This window comes from Bos grunniens, chromosome 24, assembly GCF_055505025.1.
Source record: "Bos grunniens cultivar Pamir isolate PY7600 chromosome 24, Bosgru_T2T1.0, whole genome shotgun sequence".
In the NCBI taxonomy this organism is placed as follows: Eukaryota; Metazoa; Chordata; class Mammalia; order Artiodactyla; family Bovidae; genus Bos; species Bos grunniens.
In genome coordinates this window covers 2,546,538-2,565,670 of record NC_141188.1, presented here as the reverse complement: position 1 = coordinate 2,565,670, position 19,133 = coordinate 2,546,538, and the positions used below count along the sequence as shown (strand labels likewise).

The 19,133-nt window shown below is 40.4% G+C and overlaps 1 protein-coding gene across 9 annotated transcripts in view; it reads left to right on the top strand.

Annotated features, from left to right (window-relative positions):
- The window catches only part of ATP9B (ATPase phospholipid transporting 9B), a 151,591-nt gene that overhangs the window by 42,609 nt on the left and 89,849 nt on the right, over nt 1-19,133 (top strand). For 6 of the 9 annotated variants that reach the window (XM_086372101.1, XM_086372095.1, XM_086372099.1 and 3 more), the window contains 2 exons: nt 2,054-2,105; nt 12,925-13,019. Coding sequence is in view for 3 of the 9 variants with exons in the window: in XM_086372091.1 (XP_086228217.1) it covers nt 2,054-2,105; nt 12,925-13,019 (147 nt within the window). In the remaining 6 variants the exon portion in view is untranslated. The remainder of the gene's footprint in view (nt 1-2,053; nt 2,106-12,924; nt 13,020-19,133) is intronic. The other 3 variants (XM_086372096.1, XM_086372092.1, XM_086372102.1) reach the window with 1 other exon arrangement.

Sequence of the window (19,133 nt, the reverse complement as noted above, 5' to 3'; positions counted from 1 at the left end):
TCTTATCAGTTTGCAGGCCTTCAGATATTCTAGATAGGAGTCCTTTATTAGTTTTATCTTGCAAATATCTTTTCTTTCCTAGTAGGCTTTGTGGAATAGAAATTCCTAGTTTAATGAAATCTACCTTATTAATCTTTTCATTTATAATAAGTTTTTTTTTAATTTGTGGTGGGGGAGGGGAAGGAGTCTTGTTTAAGAAATCGATCTTTCTACCAAAAAGTTATGAAAGTATTCTTCTGTATTATCTTTTAGGTTTTATTGTTTTGATTTTGACATTTATAATTCATTTGGAATAGGTTTTTGTGTTTCTATTGACGTAGAGGCCTGATATTACCTCTTCTCATCGCCCATAGGTATCTAGTTTTCTCTAGAAAGCTATTTATTTACAAGATGTCCACAGTGCCAACTTCCTCATAAATCTGGTGTCCATATTTGTGTGGACTGACTTCTGCATTCTCTACTTTACATTATAAAATGATCTATCTTTGTGGAATGTCATCTTGTCTTAATTATTCTATTTTAATATTTAGTTTTGCTATGTTATACATTCAGCCCTCCATGTTGTTAGTCATTCTTGGCATTTGCATTGCCCTCTAAATATTAGGAATGTCTTGTCAGTTCCCATCAAAAAAGCATGTTAAGATTTCAGTTGAGTTTGTATTGAATGTATAGGTCAGTCTGTGGACACTTGTAATGCTGCATATTATAATGTGAGAGCACAGTGTGTTCTATTTAATTTCTTTCAGTAATGTTTTATAGTTTATAAATTTTTTTATAGTTTTTTATTGAGAGAACTTGCCCATCTTTCATCTGTTTTATTCTAATGCTAGTTTTTTCTTATTACCAAAATGGGCATTTTTTTTTAATGTACTTTCTTGCTGTTTGTTACTGGAATATATGTTTTCATTTTCTGTGTCATTAATTTTGCTCTTATATTTGCTTACATCTTTGATGTTTGTGTTCTTTGTATTCTTTGGGATTTATTGGCTTTTTGTTTTTCTGCTTTCAAACAGATATTCAGTTCCCTGTGGGTTGTTAGTCTCCCTTTTCTTCTGTTTGCAGTTTAATCATGTATACTTTCCTCTTACCATTTTTCTAACTTTGGCTGTGTTCCACACATTTTGATATGTTGAGGTTTTATTACCAACATTTTCTAATTTCCATTCCCCCTTCACCTAGGGGTTCCTTAGCTCTCAATAATGGCCTAAAGAAATGTTAGAAATTATTTCATGTTAGAAATAAGAAGCACTGTTCTGCAGCATATCTTTTTTCACCATTAACAGCTCAATTTATATTTGTTGTTGTTGCTTGCTGACTGACAATAATTCATTTCTTTATTGTTTGTATATAAATATTTACTTAGGTCTCAAAAAATATAAATAATTCATGAAATTATGTGAAGTATTCTTATTATATTTTTCTTTAGTTTGTACAGCTTTCCCAGCTAATTAATGCTAATGCTAAGTATTATTAGTAGTACTAATTAATACCAATTATCATCAGTAATAGTGATTAAGTAAATGTATAAATAGTGAACTTTGAGTTTTTCTCCTTTTCTGCCTTGTAAAAGAGTATCTTCTCAAATTTGTAGGGTTTAGTCTGCTCAGCTATACATTTATTCATTCATTCAACATTTACTAAGTGTTCATTTTTGATATGCTTTGTTTTGTGTTAGATGTTAGAAGAACACTATCCTCCCCTTCCTGGTCATTTAGTCAGATAGTGCATAATTTTTTTTATAAGGCAGTAAACATATACTATATGTATGAGTCGAAGTACAGCAAAGGCCACAGAAATGGTAATGTTTAACATTTTTTAGAAATAGAGTAGTTTCAGATCATCACTAAATGGCATTTACATGATTCATTGATGGGGAAAGAAATCTTAGAGATCTAACTAAAATATGAATTAAATTGTTATACAAATTATAAATGTTTCAGCATAGAGATAATATTATTTTAGTTGTTTTTAGCAGCTGTTTCGCCTTTGAAATGGAATTGTGTTAATTTATAAACTTACATACAGATAATTAATATTTTATGTTACTCTGCAGAATCAAAGAATTCCATCGGACATGGTATTTCTTAGGACGTCAGAAAAAGCAGGTATTTTTATTTTTATTTGCATTGCTGATGATTAGTTTTTGGCAGTTTAATTTTCATATTGAAAGATAAAGTTATTCTCATAAGAATTTTTCTTCAAATGATAATTGAATTCTTTAATTTCTAAATCACATTTAAGTATGTTTAAAACAATGATTTTACTGTATAATATGTTGGTTTAAAAAATATAATCCTATCAGAATCTGTTTGTCAAGTGAATATTTTCATGCAATCCATTTTGATATCTAAATAATTAATGATGTTGCTCAAATTTTGATTGCTGTTCTGCATTTACAGTTTTATTCCTCATTTAGCAAACATTCATTTAGCACTTACCATGTGCCAGGCACTACTTGTTGCTTAGGACACAAAAGGGAGTGAAACCAAGTTGCTCTTTTCAAAGAGTTGATGATCTATTCATTTATGGAAGTATACATGTTGACAGCTAGCAATACTCTGATTGTATATAAATATTAAAAGACATGTGGGGGTGATGGGAGGGAGCAGACAATTTGCCTGGGTAAGTTGAAGTGAGCTTCACAGTAAAAATGATATTTATATGACCTGAACTTTAAACAAGAAGAAGTTGCTAAAGTGGTAATGAAAAGGAAGCTTCTTGTGGTCAGAGAGAAGAACTGTTAATTGGAAATCAGGAAGCTTAAACTCTAGTCTGCTTTGACTAGTTTCTAATTATATGACCTATCCGTGTGGTCATACACTTTCATCATCTCTAAAATGATGGGAGGTTTATCAGGTAATATCCAAAGTTCCTTCTGCCTTATGTTTCTGACTTTGTTGAATAAATGAACATTATTTTTATAGGAAGCTCAACATGTTACTTTTGTTCTGGAAACTCAGCATATTGTTTGTAGCATGAAAATTCTATAAAGGACTCAGTTAAAAATTTAGAGTTGTTGGTTTAGTTTTTTCTCCATTTATAAATAGTGTTTTCCTTTTTTTAAGGACATTTTAAGTCATCATAAAGAAGGAAGATGTTTTCTCTTTTCACCAATTGTGTTACGATTATTTACATCCTAAGAGGCATGCGTGCTAAGTTGCTTCAGTTGTGTTCGACTCTGTGCAACCCCATGGACTATAACCTGCCAGGCTTGTCTGTCCATGGGATTCTCCAGGCAAGAATACTGGCAAGAATACTGGAGTGGGTTGCCATGTCCTCCTCCAGGGGAATCTTCCCGATCCAGAGATCCAACCTATATCTAAGTCTGCTGCATTGGCAGGCAGGTTTCTAACCACTAGCGCCACCTAGGGCTAGATATAAATTTACTTTCAGTTCAGTTCTTCCCTTGTAGCTCAGCTGGTAAAGAATCTGCCTGCAATGCAGGAGACCTGGGTTCGATCCTGGGTTGGGAAGATCTCCTGGAGAACGGAAAGGCTACGCAGTCCAGTATTCTGGGCTAGAGAATTCCACGGACTGTATAGTCCATTGGGTCACAAAGAGTCAGACATGACTGAGCGCCTTTCACTTCACAGTTCAGTTCATTGATCAGTCGTGTCTGACTCTCTACGACCCTACAGACTGCAGCACGCCAGGCTTCCCTGTCCATCACCAACTCCTGGAGCTTACTCAAATTCATGTCCATCAAGTCAGTGATGCCATCCAGCCATCTCATCCTCTGTCGTCCCCTTCTCCTCCTGCCTTCAGTCTTTCCCAGCATCAGGATCTTTTCCAGTGAGTCAGTTCTTGGCATCAGGTGGCCAAAGTATTGGAGTTTCAACTTCAGCATCAATCCTTCCAATGAATATTTAGGACTGATTTCCTCTAGGATTGACTGGTTGGATCTCCTTGCAGTCCAAGGGACTCTCAAGAGTCTTCTCCAACACCACAGTTCAAAAGCATCAGTTCTTCTGCACTCAGCTTTTTTATAGTCCAACTCTCACATCCATACATGACTACTGGAAAAACCATAGCTTTGACTAGATGGACCTTTGTTGGCAAAGTAACGTCTCTGCTTTTTAATATGCTGTCTAGGTTGGTCATAACTTTCCTTCCAAGGAGCAAGTGTCTTTTAATTTCGTGACTGCAATCACCATCTTCAGTGATTTTGGAGCCCCAAGTCTCTCACTGTTTCCACTGTTTCTCCATCTATTTGCCATGAAGTGAGGGGACTGAATGCCATGATTTTAGTTTTCTAAATGTTGAGTTTTAAGTCAACTTTTTCACTCTCCTCTTTCACTTTCATCAAGAGGCTCTTTAGTTCTTCTTCACTTTCTGTCATAAGGGTGGTGTCATCTACATACCTGAGGTTATTGATATTTCTCCTGGCAGTCTTGATTCCAGCTTGTGCTTCATCCTGCCCAGCATTTCGCATGATGTACTCTGCATATAAGTTAATAAGCAGGATGACAGTATGCAGGCTTGGCATACTCCTTTGCCGATTTGGAACCAGTCTGTTCCATTTCTAGTTGTAACCATTGCTTCTTGACCCACATACAGATTTCTCAGGAGGCAGGTCAGGTGGTCTGGTATTCTCATCTCTTTAAGAATTTTCCATAGTTTGTTTGATCCACATAGTCAAAGGCTTTGGCGCAGTCAATAAAGCAGAAGTAGATGTTTTTCTGGAATTCTCTTGCTTTTTCGATGATCTAGCGGATGTTGGCAATTTGATCTCTGGTTCCTCTGCCTTTTCTAAAACCAGCTTGAACATCTGGAAGTCCACGGTTCACGTACTGTTGAAGCCAGGCTTGGAGAATTTTGAGCATTACTTTGCTGGCATGTGAGATGAGTCCAATTGTGCGGTAGTTTGAACATTCTTTGGCTTTGCCTTTCTTTGGGATTGGAATGAAAACTGGCCTTTTTCAGTCCTGTGGCCACTGCTGAGTTTTCCGAATTTGCTGGCATATTGAGTGCAGCACTTTTATAGCATCAACTTTTAGGATTTGGAATAGTTCAACTGGTTTCCATCACCTCCCCTAGCTTTGTTCGTAGCAATGCTTCCTAAGGCCCACTTGATCTCACACTTTAGGATGTCTGGCTCAAGGTGAGTGATCACACCATCATGGTTATATGGGTCATGATGATCTTTTTTGTATAGTTCTTCTGTGTATTCTTGCCACCTCTTCTTAATATCTTCTGCTTCTGTTAGGTTCATACCATTTCTGTCCTTTATTGAGCCCGTCTTTGCATGAAATGTTCCCTTTACCTAAATTTACTTTACTGTGTGCTATTTAATGGGCAGTTTTCTTTTTCCTGTGGGACAGAGACTGGTGAACTACTTTACCAGTCCCTTTCCCTTTCCTGTCCAGTTAGACGAAGCCATGCCCTGAGGTGTGGCAGAGGAAGGGTGGCTGAAAGCTGTGTGCACCGGTTTTAGCCCCGGCTCTCCCTGCGCTGGCTGCGTCTCCATGACTGCTCTGACCTTGGGAGCTGCCTGTTGAAGATGGCAGAGCTTCCCTCAGCTTAGGTTCCTAAATGACTGTCTGTAACAGTCCTGTCCCCTCCCATCACCTAGTGAGCTCTGTATGATGGAGACTTACTATTAACTAGTAGAGTTGGAAGGTTTATCTTTTATGGATAGAATAGTGTTCCCTTAGCACCTGCAGAGCTGTGACAGGCAGTTAAAACTCTGCCTTTGCCTTCATGTCTTGTTTGTACAGACCCTCAAGTTCTGCTAGGCTTGAGAGATTTGGGCCTTTGCAGTTTTCAAGGGGATGTGTGTATCCCTGCACTGGCAGGTGTGGCCTTCTAGACTCTTGGGAATATAGAGCTCTTACCCCTTGTCATCTGATTTTTCAGCTTTTCTTTTAAATTTTGTGATCAGCTTGTTGTTTACCCCAGCTTTGCTACCACCCAAGGAATCTGCGATAATGAACAGTTGCCACTGATTGCTTCTGACAAAGATTCCAGGAGAAACACCATTCTCTGTGACTCAACTGTGGGTTGGGTCAAAGCCAGACAAACCCTACCTAGTCAGGTGATTACAGCTCTCTGGGTGTGGAGTTTGGGGAGTCCCAGCCCTCATTTGTTCTCCTCAGTGTCTACCAGACCTCTGGTTTCCTCAGCTCTGTGAAGTTTGACTTGGGGACAGGTTACTGGAAAAGGGACAAGTCAGACCACACAGGTCTGTCATAGTTAGATTTAGCCCCATTTCTTAAATAAATGCACCTGGGATTGTTGCAAGTCTGATTATTTTCCAGAGTTTTGAAAAAAATTGCTTTTGACACCTTTTGCTAATGTTCTCATTACAGTTATGGAGGAATGGGTTTACAGAGATGTTTACACTGCCATCTCTCCTTATTTATGGTTTGTTTATCTTTGTTTGTAAATGTATTCAGTATAATGAATAACAATGTGTGTATTTGGGAGGTGCTTTTATATTTAATTGCCTTTGTAGTGATTATGGTAGATATATATGTAAGAATATTATACTAAATGTGAAAATGGCTATAGGTAATTAACTTAAAAGAAATATATTATGCACATCATGTTAGGAGATTAAATGTGAACAATATCCATCACTTTAAAGCTGGAAGATTATTAGAAAAGTCCATTTTTCAGAGCAAGAATCTGAAGGCTAGAATACTAATTCTTTGCTGAAGTTTTGGAAATTGTAATTCAGCCACTGTATGATTGTTATGGCATGACATAGTAAGATAGCAATTCAAATAGAATATTAGAACATTAGTTATAGTGTTATAGTGACAAATGATATAGTCTGTTGTGATGACTTCAGATAAATAGAATTGTATCCAAATGGATTATGTTCTAAAAATGTCTCCTTTTTCTCAGATTTTGCTTTGTATTGTATGTTGTAGGGACAGTTTCTCTCTGTAGGGTAATGATATTTAATTTTTGGAGGACATAGATCTTTTTGAGACTCTTAAGAATTATCACTTTGTTCCTGAAAAGAATGTACATAATATATATGTCTGCTAATTTTTTTATTTTTTTACATATTCCTAGAAGATTATTAATGATCCAAGTTTAAGATCATGCTGTCATCTGTTTTAACCTGTGGTTATATTTCTCAGGTTTAGGATTTTTTATGTCAAGTTTTAATTGTTAAAACAGTTACTAATACTTATATGGAGATATTAACATGTCAGATTCCTGTTTCGTGATATTTTTCTTCTCTTTATAAAATGACTGCATAGCTTCTAGCTATGTAAAATTTGTGTCATAATATTACTTTCAATCAAAGATTTATTTTTAGAAATTCTGTTTCTGTGACTTTATATAATTATTTAAGTTTTTAAATTAAAGCGTAATTTTTAAAAGTACACATTCAGAATTTTTTGTGTATCTGCTAACACTATAAATATTACTTTATTATTTTTTAGTTTCAGCTCAGAAAGCCCTGATAATGCATTGTCTATTATAATAAGAATCTTTAACACTAGGCAGTATAAAAGTCTTAAATCTGTGCAGCATGTTCAAGTTTGGACAATAGCCACTGGGCGTTTGTCAATACAGCTCAGCGAGTCTCTTGGTGGCATCATATTGACTGTGTATTAATACAGGGTATTCTATCGGGCCGTCAGTTGATTGTTTAGAATGTAAATGAAGCTGTTGATGGATCTGGTGACTGATGGCTTAAATTCCAATTAATCAATTGCTTCATCAGTTTCTTAATTCAGATCAAATATCTCCTGAATGCACACAATTCTTCTAGTGGTATTAAGAGAAATTAATGCTTTAGAACTAATTTTCATCAATCTCTTATAAATGCCAATATCTTTTTCACTTGTCTCCTAAGTGATGACATTATCGTTTAAGTGTTTGGGACATACCACAAGAGATCAGCTGTCACTTGTTAGTGGGCGAGGGGTAGGTAAATGACACTGTACTCCTCTGCATTCTCTGTGTGGTACTATTCATCTTGCCACAGCTTAAAAATTTCATGCAGAGTCATTAAGTCATATAAATGATTTAGAAATTAAGTTTAATGGCAAATGATCTGGTATTACATATGCAAAGTCAATGTCTATTTTTCTTTTGTTGGGCACATACTGTAGCCTGTCTCTTTCAGAGCCGTTGCATGTGTGAGCTGTTGCAGGCAGGCTGCTAATATTACAGGGTAACTTATTAAAACTTATGACAGACTCATGTGCCCTGTCTCTGAGGGTCCCATCAATTACTTTATCACCAGCTCTCCTAGGCGACCCATACATGAGTTAATCTTCATTTGATGATCATTAAACCTGTCCTTTGCTGTCAACTCTTGTCAATTATACCAAATAAAATCAAGTATTCATAAGAAGTCAGTAATAGGATATAAGCAGACCAATTTAATAATTCATTTTTACTGAGCCTTAAGTGGCATCGGTTATAGCTAGTGCTTGCTGTTAAAAAATTACTAGACATAGTTCGTGTAAGACAAGGTGGCCATATTTACAGTTTTTCTACAGTTCATTTTCTCTCTTTAAATCGTATCGTGTGAGCCTAGTAATGTTAACTGTTGTTGTTCAGCTGCCCAGTTGTGTCCAACTCTTTGTGACTCCATGGAATGTAGCATGCCTCCCTATCCCTATTAACTGTACTGGAAGATAAATGATATGTCAGTTTCCTCTATAATTTTAAGAATAGTGTAATTATTTAACATGAGGTATATCCTTTTACTTTGAAGAAGAGCATGTATATTGTTTCTAGTGTTTGGTAAGTTTACAGATATCTGGGTAAGGTATATAAACACAAAATATGTGAAATTTAAGAGGCTTTAGAGAGTCTTTCTTGTCTCATTTTATATGTTAGAAAGCAAACCTTTAGAGCAGAGCCATGGGCATCGATGTCTCAAAGTATGTGTCAGACAGAATCTAGAATCCACTCCCTTTCAAGTTGTTTTTGTACTTTATGAAGTACACACACAGATGTATAAACATGCATATATTTAAGAGGAAAAAAGCAATCTTGAGAAAAACGTTTAAGCGTAAAATAATATGTACTGCAAATTTCCTTGAACTCCTTTTTAGTTAAAACCAGTTATTCTCCTTATCATAAATCTGTTGACAAATAATGCATAACAAAATTTGTTTCCCTGTGAACTTTATTGGGAACAGACCTTGCTTAAGTCCATGCATGAGGGCAGTGCTGAAAACAATGGGGAGCTTGGTGGGCAGTAGTTCAGAGGACGAATCTGTGATGCACTCCAGCAAGGGAAACAGCAGCCCTGCCAGAAACTTCCCTGCTAGACTCCGGGGGAAAGTCACCCAGTAGGGGGCCCACAGCCCCCGACCCGTCTGTGTGTGCAGACACTGGGCTACTCCATGCAGGAATAGTGGGAGTGGGACAGATTGGAAAGGCTTCTGGGAAACAGACAGGCTCACCCATGTTGGCCCGGGGCCTGAGCACAGTCTCTAGATTCCCCGCTCTGTTCCCAGGGCAGTTCCTGTGAAGCTGACCTTCAAAACAGAATCACATGCACCCCCATCACCCCTGCCTAGACGTCAGTGTGTCTGTCCAGGCTGTGGTCCCAGGCTCAGGCAGAGAACCTTCAAGCTGCTGGTCCCTGACCGACTGTGGGGCCAAAGTAGGACTGTCCAGAATTGCGAGAGTTCCCCATGAGCCATACACATTCACTGATAAAGAATGAAAAATCTGACCAACCAAGCACATTCAGGCACTATTTTTTTTTAAACCAGTAAGAGGTTTACGCAGAGCCTAGAAAGCAAGGAAATACTCTGAGCAAGGATATCAGAGGGAGGGTACTGTGGAGGAGCAAGATTTCACAAAGTTGTCAGCCAGGTCTTTAAAAATAAACCATTGACTAAACAACCAGCATCCAAACTAAATTCCTGGTTTGTGTAATGTGGTTCAAGCTGTTAGATAAATCAGCTGTGACGAGGTCTGTGTTGGTGTACGGCACTGGGGTCTGGAATCTCATGGACCCGATGGTGGCATGGAGCTGTGCTTCCTGGTGAGACCCTGGGGCAGTTCTCCTCTGAGCCTGCACAGGGCATCACCTGCCTCCTGTCTCTGGGACATCAGATGTTCTGTGTGGGCCAGGACTGTCACTTAGTTGTGTTCAGACTCAAAAATCATGTCTGACTCTTGGCGACCCTGTGGACTGCAGCATGCCAGGCTCCCCTGTCCTTCACTGACTAGTAGGTGCTCAGTAAGTAGTAATAGCCTTCATTTTTGATGAGAAAGAAATGACACCCTATTATGGATACATATATAACTCTACATTTTTTGAGGGGCCAAGTCCAAAATAGTTTCTAACTGAAAATGTAGACTCCATAACTACTGCTTCCTTAATTTGGAGTTTTCTGTTAGTTCTCATCATAATCTTTGAAAGACCTACCCGGAGAGAGCCGGGCCAAAGTGTGCTTGTGTTGAATCCCTCCGGTGTCCCTTACTGCTCTTCCTGCTACTTTGTCCCAGGCCTCATCCTTCCTGCCCTGGCACACCGTTGGTATCTTTTATTCTGGCCCTTTGGCCCTTGAGGTTCAAAATTTTCTAAGAAGACTTTTGCGGGGGGTGGGGGGTGGGGGGGGAGTCGCACTGCATATCTTGTAGGATCTTAATTCCCCGGCCAGGGATTGAACCGGGGGCCTGTGTTAGTGAGAGCCCAGCATCCTAATCACTAGGCGACCAGAGAACCCCCGTGCCCAGAAAACGTGAACACTTGATATGTGTTACTGTGGGTCTTCTTTTCCTTAAGTGTATATCATAGTCATTTTCCAGCTGAATCCTCCTCCCTTAGGGCCTCTCACAGAAGTCCTCCACCCCATTTCTGGTATAAGGCTCTAAAAAGCCTGCTCCAAATGACTAAGTTTCATTTTAGAACTTTATGGCTGGGCTACTTGTATGGCCAGTGGCATGCATACTCTGATTCTCCCAGCACATTTTTTTTTTCTTTAATTTTATTTGGTTGTTTATCTAATTATTAATAAGGTCAGTAGGAACTGTAGTACCTGGAATAATGCTTTCAGTATGGTGGTGTTCAGTGGATGTTGGGTACACACCTAAGACCAGTGTGGTGTATCAACCTGTAATAATGTGAAGCAAGGCCAAGCCACATGAGTTAATTCAGAAGTTGACAGTGCTGCCTTTCTTTCCTAAGTTCTTAGTGAACATTTCTAGACATTTCCTATAAAATCTTCATTAGGTCTTCATTTATTTTTTAAAAGATGTTAGGAGGTATTTATTTCTAGATAGCATGCAAACCTTTAATTTAATGCTTCTGTTTTGCTGTAGTGATCACTATTGAAAGCTGACCTGGCATACGGCAGTCTCTTCCTCTGGATAAAAGGGAAAAGGCCATGAGATAACTTATTGATGAAATTAGCTACTGAAGTGGAGAGGACGTGTAGTCAGCCAATAGTTGTCATAGCTTGAGCTCTGTTAAAGGAGCATGTATGCAGTGAGCCGTTCAACAGAGCTGCAGTGTGCTGAACTGTGCTGGTCAATAGTGTAATTCTACATAAAATTGATGGATAGGAGCAAACACTGCTAGACAGGGGAAGGGGAGCTCAGAAATATAAATATGAAAAAAGTACAATGAAAAGTAATCTCCATTTTTGCAGGTGTTACAATATAAATTTAGATGGAGGTTACTATAGTGCAGTTTCAGTTATTTGCAGTTTTCCTATCCTGCAGAGAACAAATGTATGTGTAACATTTTTGGTTTACATTTTCTATAATAATCTGAATATGTTTCTTAAAGGTTTTTAAAAATGTTGTACTTTGTTCTTAGGTTCACAGAACAGTGAGAAGGAGGTGCAGCGGTTTCCAGTATATTCCCTGCCCTCACACATGGGTAGCTTCCCTCATTATCAGCGTCCCCACCAGACGGGCCGTTTGTTACAATTGACAGACTCACACTGGCACATCACTGTCACCAAGCTTCCGTCATTCGCATTGAGATTCTCTCTTGGTGTAGTACGTTCTGTGGGTTTTGGCAAATGTGTAATGACGCCCATCCATCGTTGTATATAGTATCATAAAGAGTATTTTCTCCAACCTAAAATCTTCTTTGCTCTGCCTGTTTGCCTCTACCCCCACTCCATCCTGGGCAACCACTGATCTTTTCAGTGTTTCCGTAGTTTTTTCTTTTCCAGAATGTCATGTAATTGGAATCACATAGTATGCAGCCTTTTGAGATTGGTTTCTTTCACTGAGAAATAAACATTTAAATTTCCTCCATATCTTTTCATGACTTGATAGCTCATTTCATTGTATTGCTGAATTATTCTCCATTATCCACATTTACCACAGTGATCCATTCACTCACCCAAGGACGTCTTGGTTGTTTCCAAGTTTTGGCAGTTGTGAATAAAGCTGGTATAAAATCTACATGCAGGATATCATGGAACATAAGTTCCTCAGCTCTTTTGGATAAATGTCAGGGAGTGCAGTTGCTGGATTGTATGGTAAAATTATGTTTAGCTTTGTAAAAAACACCAAACCGTCTTCCGAAGTGGCTGCACCATTTGCATTCCCAGCAGCAATGAAAGAGAGTTCACATTGCTCTGAGTCCCCAGCATTTGGCGCTGTCGGTGTTCTAGAGTCTGGCCATTCTCATAGGTGTTGAGTGGCGTCTCCTTGTTGTATTCCCTTTCGTTTCCCTTTTGTGATGTGGAGCATCTTTTCATGTGCTTATTTGCCACCTCTATAACTTTCTAAAATAAAGTACTAATTAATAGTAAACCTTAATAGTCAAGAACACCAAACAGGAGGTAATCACTTAAACAGTTAACGTGCTCTGTCTTTTCAGCAAACTCATTTTGTGAGTCAAATAAGTAGACTTCTAAGGATTTTTGTTCATGGGAATCTCTAGATACATCATTTGTATATCACCACTGTACGATGAATTGTGGCTTTAAGGTACCCATAACTCAGGAGTTTTTCTTCTCTTATTCCAAGGTTCGTGTTTTATTCGAACTGATCAACTCGATGGTGAAACTGACTGGAAGCTGAAAGTGGCGGTGAGCTGCACACAGAGGCTGCCTGCTCTGGGGGTGAGCGTTGTTGTTGTTACTCCATCAGTTACTGTATGGTCATTTCTGTGCACTTACGTACCAGCTAACTTGATTAATGCATTGATAATGTAAAGAATAATTTCACTACTAAATTCATCGAAAATTATGCCCACATAATTTCTGTGATATCTTAGCACATACCCTGTTTGAGGTGTGGTTTTGAATGTTCTGAGCTTGGCTCAGGTTTTCCTTCTTTTCTTTCCCTTTCCTTGTTATTTCTATTTTTAATCCTCTCATTTGAGTAATCTTTGAAATCGAGACTCCTGGTGGGGGTTAAATGAGTCCGTTTTTGGTAACTAACTGACTCCCAGAAGGCTGTTAAGGTGCTGCTTTGGGATAATTCAGGGGGGGCATCCCCAGCCCTGAACTCAGCCCATCCACTTCAGCTTTTCCCTCTGAGAGTGGAGAGTCCTCCCTGGGGAGGAGGAGGTACAGCGTCCCTGTGTCTGTCAGCTCCTGAGGAGGAGAAAGACACCTGCAGACTTCCAGCTGGGCCTCTGCTGCCTGGAGATGGACAGGATAGAGGACACCATGCTTGTGGATTTCAGCGTGTTCCGTGGTCTCTGAAAGTCCATCTCACATGTGCTCAGAATCTCCGAAACTGCTACACATCTTTTTTTCTTTTTCTTTAAGCAAAATCACAATTGTGGCCTTTTGGTGTTGTTGGGTGTTGTATGTGCTGTTTATTTGAATGAGAGCAGCTTTATCTTAACATGATTTGTTGATATTCATTGGAGAGTAAAGAAAGACTGAGATTGTCTTAAGAATGACCTTGAAGCCAAGCAGTTGTTGCAGGGAAGGGGGTTGAATCCTCTGGATTTGCTCACTGTCCTGAGATGGGCTGGCTTTGATGGAAGTAGGGACGGCTCATGGTTCACAGTTAATTCTGTGAATCACCGGGGACTTCCTCATTCTTGTATGTATTGCACTTTGGGGAAACTAAATCTGTGTGACATATGTCAGCCTTGGCAGTATTTTGATTCTTCAGGTGCTTTCCGTCAGCTATAGTTTCGGTAGTGCCTGCGTTGAAATTCCTTCCTTCTTTAGAGTTTGTTGGGTTTCTTGGGTCTGTGGGCTCATGGTTTTCTTCTCTTTCCGTCCTCCTTTCTGCCCAGACTCCTCTCCCTGGGACACGGGTGACAAGTGTTAGACTTGACGTTCCTGCCCATGTCGAGCTTCTCACTTCCCAGGGAAGTCCCATGTTGGTCGGTTTTTAAATTCACCAATGTCTAGTTTTCTGTTAAAGACCTTGGAGAAGGAAACGGCACCCCACTCCAGTGTTCTTGCCTGGAGAATCCCAGGGATGGGAGGAGCCTGGTGGGCTGCCGTCTATGAGTTCGCACAGAGTCGGACATGATTGAAGCGACTTAGCAGCAGCAGCAGTAGCAGCAGCAGCAACAAATTATTTTATTCCAAATACTGTATTTTTAATCTGTGGAACCAGGTTCCATGTGGTCACCACTTTTTGTTATTATTTAAGTCCTCTTCTCTCCTAATGTGTTCATAGTTTCATTTAACTCTTTCAGCAGTTTGTGATACATATTTTTTGTTTGTTAATTCCATTGTCTCTGTTATTTCTGAGTATGTTTCTTTTTAAAGAATTTTTCTCCTTGTTACAGGTCACACTTTCCTGCTTCCTTGCATAGCTGATAACTTTTAATTGGGTGCTGAATAATGTAAATAACTATGTTTTTCTCTTACTTCGCAACCTACTGATCTTCATTGTCTTAGTTCCATAACTTGTGGATAAACTTGACCTTTCCAAGACTTGTTCTGAAGCTTTGTTGGGGAGGCCTGGAGTCCCCTTTATCGTGATGCTAATGTAACGCCACCCCAGGGCCTGCTCCTCCTGGGGTAACCGTGGGCATCTCAGGCTCTTCTGAGGTACCTCTAACTCCAGCCGCTCAGACTGTGTCTCTCCCCAACTCTGTGTCATCCCTGGGTCTGGGCAGGATGCTTCTGGTCACACTGCGCCAGCCATCACTTCCCTTGTCCTCCTCAGTCCAAGGCGGGAGCAGACTCATCAAACCTGCTGTGGCCTGTCCTTCCCTCCCCCTCCCTCTGTGCTGGCGCCTGCCAGCTCCCGCAGGTCCCTGGGCTCTACCTGCTGCTCTGCAGCCTGGCCCCGGGCGCGGCACCTGCCCTGGGCAGGAGGCTGGCCTCCCTGGGGCTCGCAGCTGCGTTCTCGTCTCCCGAGGGTCCCAGTCCTGCGACTCTACCAGGTACCCTGTGTCCTGTGTCTGAAACAGCTGACTCACATGATTTGTTCATCTTGCACTGGGAGGGCAAATCTCACACCAGTTGCAATGACACAGCTTGTAGAAGTTTGATTAATTCTTAGTGAGAAATATGTGTCTTGTGGGCTAACTGAGCTCCATGATATTTAAATTTAAAATTAAAAGGTGGTCCATCAAGCATAAAGTTTTAACAAGTCCAGAGCAATGGGCCTTTGCTATTGGAGGGTTTGCTTACTTCAGGAACATACCTGCCAGGAGGACGGGGCACACCCCGGCCATGTCTCCTCTGTCCTGGAAGGCACTTCATACCCTTGTTCTCAACCACACAGCTTCCTTCACAAACACGTGAGTGAAGCTGTGCACATTTTTCCTGTTAGGATAGGCGTTCAGCAGTATGTTTGGGGGTTATCCTTTTATGTTAGAAAATACGTGTCTCTGAAGGAGTTTTTTAGCTACATGGTATTTGGCAAATTATAACCTCTGGGACTAGCCTGGCATTGGTGAATGTGAAAGTTAATGTTTTGATATTTTATAGATAATAATAGAGTGCAGAAGTAGGCATAGCGCAGCGGTTTGATCCTTTGGCCAGAATGCTCTAGAAGACGACAGTGACAGCCCTGCTCATCTCCTGTACGTTAGTCAGTGGACCCGTCAGCCTCTTCAGTCTGATGACTGCGAGAGTGGCATCCCATTTAAATATGCTTTTAATCTTTCTGTGAGGTTGAAGATTTCTTACCTAAGAAAGTAGACTTATTTTATTTTTTTGTAAGTGTCTGTTCATGTTGTCTACCCATTTTCCTGTTGTATGTTTTTAAAGAGGTTTTTATATCTAGTTGGCTAATCATTTATCATTCTTCACTGTTTTAATCTGTTTTAAATATTTTTGTTTATAGTTTCTTTTGTCCATATAAAAGCTTCCTGTCCTTAAATAAGGTGACCTAACAGCAGTTTTAAAGTAGTCTCTAAAATGATTATTTATATAATGTGATAGAAGTGCTAATTATCATTATAGTGACTTTCAAACTGACTTGTATATCTTAAATTTACACAATGTTAGATGTCATATATTTCAATAAAAATATTTTTAAAAATAAATAATCACTGCCTTTATTTCCTGCTTAGACTGTTTCCACTCCATGGTTATAAAGATCAGATCAGATCAGTCACTCAGTCGTGTCCGACTCTTTGAGACCCCATGAATCGCAGCACGCCAGGCCTCCCTGTCCATCACCAACTCCCAGAGTTCACTCAGACTCACGTCCATCGAGTCAGTGATGCCATCCAGCCATCTCATCCTCTGTCGTCCCCTTCTCCTCCTGCCCCCAATCCCTCCCAGCATCAGAGTCTTTTCCAATGAGTCAACTCTTTGCGTGAGGTGGCCAAAGTACTGGAGTTTCAGCTTTAGCATCATTCCTTCCAAAGAAATCCCAGGGCTGATCTCCTTCAGAATGGACTGGTTGGATCTCCTTGCAGTCCAAGGGACTCTCAAGAGTCTTATCCAACACCACAGTTCAAAAGCATCAATTCTTCTGCACTCAGCCTTCTTCACAGTCCAACTCTAACATCCATACATGACCACAGGAAAAACCATAGTCTTGACTAGACGGACCTTTGTTGGCAAAGTAATGTCTCTGCTTTTGAATATGCTATCTAGGTTGGTCATAACTTTCCTTCCAAGGAGTAAGCATCTTTTAATTTCATGGCTGCAGTCACCATCTGTAGTGATTTTGGAGCCCAGAAAAATAAAGTCTGACACTGTTTCCACTCTTTCCCCATCTATTTCCCATGAAGTGATGGGACCGGATGCCATGATCTTCATTTTCTGAATGTTGAGCTTTAAGCCAACTTTTTCACTCTCCACTTTCACTTTCATCAAGAGGCTTTTGAGTTCCTCTTCACTTTCTGCCATAAGGGTGGTGTCATCTGCATATCTGAGGTTATTGATATTTCTCCCGGCAATCTTGGTTATAAATGGTTACTTTAAAAAAAAGTCACTGCCTTGTCTTTATGCTTGGACTGTCCCACTCCATGGTTATAAATGGTTACTTTAAAAATAATTATGCTTTACACATGAACCCCCTAGTCCATCTAGCATTTGAACTCTGAGTAGGAAATCAAAAACAACTGCTGGCCAATTGCAGCCGTACTGTTTGCTGACTTGCTCACTATTTTAGCACAATTTTAAGCTTGCCCTGGGAGGTTCTGTTTTAAAGCCTCAACTTCGGTGTCTGAGTGTGCAGACTTCTCCAGACCTTTGCACATCTGTTCTCCCAGACTGTTTCCTGACTTTACACTTTATATCTTTTGCCATGCTGCTGCTGCTGCTGCTAAGTCGCTTCAGTCGTGTCCGACTCTGTGTGACCCCATAGACGGCAGCCCACCAGGCTCCCCCGTCCCTGGGATTCTCCAGGCAAGAACACTGGAGTGGGTTGCCATTTCCTTCTCCAATGCGTGAAAGGGAAAAATGAAAGGGAAGTCGCTCAGTCGCGACCCCATGGACTGCAGCCCACCAGGCTCCTCCATCCATGGGATTTTCCAGGCAAGAGTACTGGAGTGGGTTGCCATTGCCTTCTCCAATCTTTTGCCATATTAATGTGTAAATGTTTTAAATTCTGTGTCGGTAAATATTTATACATTTTCTTTTTTTGAATGTGGATTTTGTGCTGTGCCCAGAAGGCTGCTCTTCCACCCGTGTTTGTTCATCATTTTAACCACTGTCAGTGTTTGTCAGCGGTAGTCTCAAGTGAGAGGCTGGTCATTAGCATTTATTGTCTTGTAATTATTAAATATTCCCTGCACATAGACCATAGGGAAGGAGGGTCAGTCCTGTTGCTGAATCTGTGTGGCTGAAAGATGGTTTTCTGAGTGAGGTCGAGTAGGTTCTTTTCACGGCAGCCTGCAGCTGGGCCGGAGCCTTCTCTGCGCAATCCTCCTCTCCACTCTCTGCAGCCTCACTTAGACCCCCAGCGTTTCTGTTGGCTTTGCTCTTCCTTTTCTTAGGTGTTGCCTGAGAGAAGGCTGTGCTGTTGCGTTGTCACTGAAGACGCCCAGCTTTCAGTTCTCACTGCTTGTTAACAGGGTAGCCCGTTGGCCTCAGCCTGTCCGCTGAGCCCTGGAGGCTTCCCGCTGCTGCTTCTCAGGCACCCTTTCCCTCCTCTGTGTCCTGCCTTCCGTTCCCAGCACACATTCTCAAGTAGACTTCCCCAGAGTTGCAGAGGGGAGATGCCACATGCCCCAGTGACTGGAGGATGTCTGTTTGCTGTTACGCTTGGGGTGGGGGGCCCACCCCAGAGTGTTTGCCTCTGCATTGCCTTTCCAGGAGCTGGGAGGTGCTTGAGTGCTTGACACCTGGAAGCAGTTGCAGCAGAACATTGGTAGTAGAGTTAATTTGCTAGAGTGTTAAAAAAGAAGTACAGTGTTAAGGCACTGTATCAGAATTTTTCTGAAAGAAAAGCCAAACAAGCAAGGCTCTATGTGTTACATAGATTCCAGGAGCATGGGTCAGCCGTGACAGAGGCTGTGTGCAGAGGGGCCTGCAGAGTGCTGGTAGAAATGTCCATACGTTGATCCTGTTGGTGTCACAGGTGTGTATTTGTATTAAGATGCAGAACATTGTACACTGTAAGCATGTATAATTTATTGCTTGTAAGTTATGTCCTAAGAAAATGTTTAGAATCCCACCGTGTTGCCTGTATTTTTGAATATTCCCTTGGCTGTGATCACAGGAAGTACTTTCTATCACATTCAGTATTATAAGGATATTTTCTTCATTTTTATTAGTGACAGATGTATGAATTACAAAATACTTAGAAAGCTAGAGTAGACAGTTCATACAGTGCTACTTTTAAAATTTTAT